General features: G+C 54.4%; 1 protein-coding gene across 1 annotated transcript in view; it reads right to left on the reverse strand.

Moving 5' to 3' along the window:
• Pdzd8 (PDZ domain containing 8) overlaps positions 1–3,202 on the reverse strand; it is a 55,211-nt gene extending 52,009 nt beyond the window's left edge. Inside the window, exon 1 of the mRNA XM_021151276.1 lies at positions 2,086–3,202. Within this exon, the coding sequence (XP_021006935.1) occupies positions 2,086–2,954 (869 nt within the window). The 5' untranslated portion in view covers positions 2,955–3,202. The remainder of the gene's footprint in view (positions 1–2,085) is intronic.
• Positions 3,203–3,975: the final 773 nt, after the last annotated feature.

Raw genomic sequence — 3,975 nt, forward strand, 5'->3', positions numbered from 1 at the left:
CTGTCTCGAAAAACAAAAACAAAAACAAAAACAAAAAAAGGTTTGGGTTGTGTAAAATGTTATTTTTAATTCTAAAAGCTTAAGAAACTTTTTTGTGTAGTTTTCTTCATCCAATCAGAATGATTTATAAGTTTTTTTTGCAAACAGGAAAGCAAAAATTTAAACCAATAAGCATTAACTGGTGGATAATTCCCAGTCCAAAAATAAAAAAGTGAAGTAGAAATAAATTCCTTTAGTTACAAAAAATTAAAAAGGCAGCCTCAATTTTTCACCACTTGACTGCTTGTGTGACTTTACGGAGGTTATTTAACTACCATGTGCTTCATAGTAGGATTGCTAGCTACTTTCTCTTATTATTGCTAGCTACTTTCTCTTATTATTGCTAGCTACTTTCTCTTTTCGAGAATGATGATGTCTGAGAGAAGCTATAAAATCCATTCTTTTACCTGAAGTCAGGCCCACACTGTCACTAGTGTAGCAAACCTCTGGAGAAGTGCTGGGCAAACAACACAAGCTATCACTTCCTCAGTCAGTGTTCCCATCCCCACATTTCTAGTTCCGCAACCCAATAGCAGCTTTCTAGTAATTTCAACCTTCCATCAATTCCACCTGGGTCTAAATGTTATTAAGTAGATAATAATCAATTCTTACTGAACTCTAAACTTTATGAAGGTGGAGGCAATATTTATTTTTGATCAGTATTGAATCCTGAGCACTGAGAATAGTAAGGAGGATAGAACTCTGCATATTGAGTGATGTACTCTGCAGTGGTTTCTGACTGATCAAGAGTTGTGATTATCAAACTTTGTAACAGCTTTTGTTTATGACTTTCTTAGCAACACACTGCTATAAATACATCACTGCTTAAAACCTACAACTCATAATGCAGCCATGTAAAAACAGGTTTCATAAACTACATCTCCTCTACAGAACTGGAAATCCTGCATAGCAAATGACCAGTTCACCATCCCCTACAAATCCATGGAAATATGTGCTCCATACACTAGTTCTCTCGCCACCCAAAAGTTTAAACTGTTGTTTATTCTCAACAAAACATAACTAGTGAAGTCCAAGCTCCACAAATCAAAAATCCATCCCAATTCTGCACTACTTCTGCATTATATTGTGCCACAGACTTTGGGATCTTCAATCTCCACTAAAGAGCAGTAGTAATGTAAGGCAATACTAGACTCATAATTCAGATTAAACAGCAAAATCTAAAATGTTCTGGGTAGTGAACACAAAGTTAAAGGAGGAGAGAAAGAGAAGTAGAAGATTTGGTCGTTTTAAAAGAAATAGGAGCCTTTCTACTCCACCAAGCCTTCCAAGTCCCACCTATGAAACCTCTAATCCTCCAAACACTCATTTCCCCTTCCACTTCCAATTCATCAAAAGAAAACTCATGCATTAATTAATCAGAAGTGTATCACATAAAGCCAGATACAGAGGAACTTTAAAAAAACTTCAAATCACTGTCTTTAAAATATTACCCACAAGGTGACTTGGAGTATTGGGTAAAGGAACAGCCACCAGGAGTAGACACCTGAGAAGTCTGGGTCTGTTTGTGGTGAAGAGCCTACTTCCCAAGGGCAGATGACAGTTACCCCAAATTCACAGAGAAGACCACCTGGCACCGGGCTCAACTTCTCCAAATCACATCCCTGTACAACAACCCGTGCCTCTGCCCGGAGAGCTGCCAAGGCCCGAGCCACACAGAACACACCCGGGATGCGAGCACGCCCTTCAGGTCTGCAATGTGTCCAGGAACAACTTTTCCACGTGGTGCAGGAGATGCTGCAAAGGCAGACACAGCCGCTGCCTCCAGGTTGCAACAACCACACACAAGTGTGTCTCAACAGGCCCAGGAGAGGCACTCACTGACTGGCCAGGGACAAGGTGCTCAGGCCTCCAGCTCCCTGGGCTGTCTTGGCAGCACGGGAAGTGCCCACTACCCGCCTTTCTTTGCTTGGGGGCTTCAGTCCAGGTGGAAGCAAACTGCAGGCTAGGGTAGTGCTGGGAATCTGCCTTGGCCTTTCCCTGGCTACTGCCCCCAGGTAGCCTCGGCTCCCCTGACCCCCCTCTCACCTGATCTTGTAACTGGGCAGGGTGTGCTTGCGCTTAATGATCTTCTTGAGCTGGTTGACGATGATGGAGGTGAGCTGGGGCATGGGCCGCCCCTCGAACTGGGAGCGCACCTCGAAGTCAATCAGCGGGTCCTCCACGAAGGAGAAGAACCAGTGGGTGAAGGGCACGCGGGTGAGGACGAAGCGCAGCCTCCCCACCACGCGAGACAGCTTCACGAACAGGTAGGCGGACTTGCCGAACACCAGGTCCACGTCGATGGCCAGGTGGAAACCGCCGTTGTACTCTACCTCCGCTTCAAAGGCCAGCTCCTCCGGGCAGGTGGCGGGCAGCGCGTCCGCGTCGGGGTCGTCGGGCTCGCCGGTGCCCGAGGCCACCACGGGCCGCACCAACCGGATGGTCTTGATGAAGGGCACCGTGTCGCCCAGGAACACGTCGCGCAGACTCAGCCCCTCCAGCAGGCGGCCGGCCGTCTTGGTCTGCAGCAGCTCCTCGAACTCCACCTTGATCTTCTTGGTGACCCAGCGGCGGGCGAGCGCGGTGTCCCGCAGCTCCCGGAACAGGAACAGGATGGTGGCGTTGAGGAAGTAGCAGGTCTCCAGCGTCTGCGGGGCCGGGCTGTCGGGGGTCGGGGTCGAGCTGGCGCCGGCCTCGGAGGAGCCAGCAGCGGGCTCCTCGGCGCCGCCGCCATAAAGGTACTCCCTGAGGGGCAGGCCCGGCACCGGCTTAAGGTAGCGGAAGCCGTCGCCCGCGCGGGCCGCTTCGTCCGCCCGCGGCTCGGGCTGTCTGCGGTAGAGTAGCAGGAACTGTGCGAGCAGCGTGAGGAACGAGCCCAGCACGGCCGACGCCAGGATCATGAGCAGCAGCCCCATCCCGCCGCCCCCGCCGCAACCCTCGGCCTGCTCCCGCGCTCTCCGCGCCGCCCTCCTCCTCACGCCGTCGCCCCCGCCGCCTCCATCTTGAGGACATCGGTCGCGGATGAGCGGCTCCCTGGGCCCGAACCGAGCGTCCGCAGTCCGACGCTGCCAGGCGGCGCCTTAGCCCGCCGCGGCCCCGCGCCTCCTCAGACGCTCCCCCGGGGGCGGCCCGAGCGGCGGACCGGCGGCGGACGAGGGCGGGAACGGCGCCTCCCCGCAGAGCCTGCGCTCATTGGGCGAGCGGCGCGTGACGTCAGAGCGTGCGCGCCCCCGGCGCCGGGCGCCCCGGCGCGCTTGGACGCGGGTCCTTTTCCCACCTCTAGGCGCGCTTCCAGCGCCGCTCCCCTCCCCCCCCACGCCCCTGCATTCCTGCGGGCGGCGGCGCGGCGATCGGTGCGTCCGTCGTCTCCGGAGGGCGCGAGATAACGGAAGGAGACCTGAAGAAGTCGGGCTGACGGGGCCCGGCGCGGCCGTCCGTTATTCCGCGCCCATCCCCCGCGGCGGCCGTGGGTCCTGCCGGATACCTCTGTGGCGACCGCCCAGCATCCCGCAGTGTGTTGCTGCCTCCCCTGCAGGGCAGCGCCGCAGAGAGCCCGAGCGCAGGCGGTTGGGACACTGCCCAAGCCGGCCAGAGGACAGACTGCATCAGGGACTGCCATCGCTAGCCCGCACGGATCGGCAGACCTGCGTCCGCAGAGAATGGGCCTCGAGAAGGGACCAAGCGGAACCGCGAGAAGGGGACTGACTTTCCCACCTTGGGGGATTTCAATTTAAGTGAGAAAGAAGTTTATTTGAGGTCTGGGAGGAGTGGGTGAGCTGAGTGAATTTGCCAGCATATTGGAAGGTGTCTTAGCGACTCCATTCAGATTGTTCACGCCCCCCTCCTCCCTTCTTTCCTCTCTGAGGGAATTATCCGGAGTCCATCCCTCAGGCTATTACTTTTAGTGCCTACCAATTTCACAGAATACCCGTGGCA

This window comes from Mus caroli, chromosome 19 (genome assembly GCF_900094665.2).
Source record: "Mus caroli chromosome 19, CAROLI_EIJ_v1.1, whole genome shotgun sequence".
NCBI classification, from domain to species: Eukaryota; Metazoa; Chordata; class Mammalia; order Rodentia; family Muridae; genus Mus; species Mus caroli.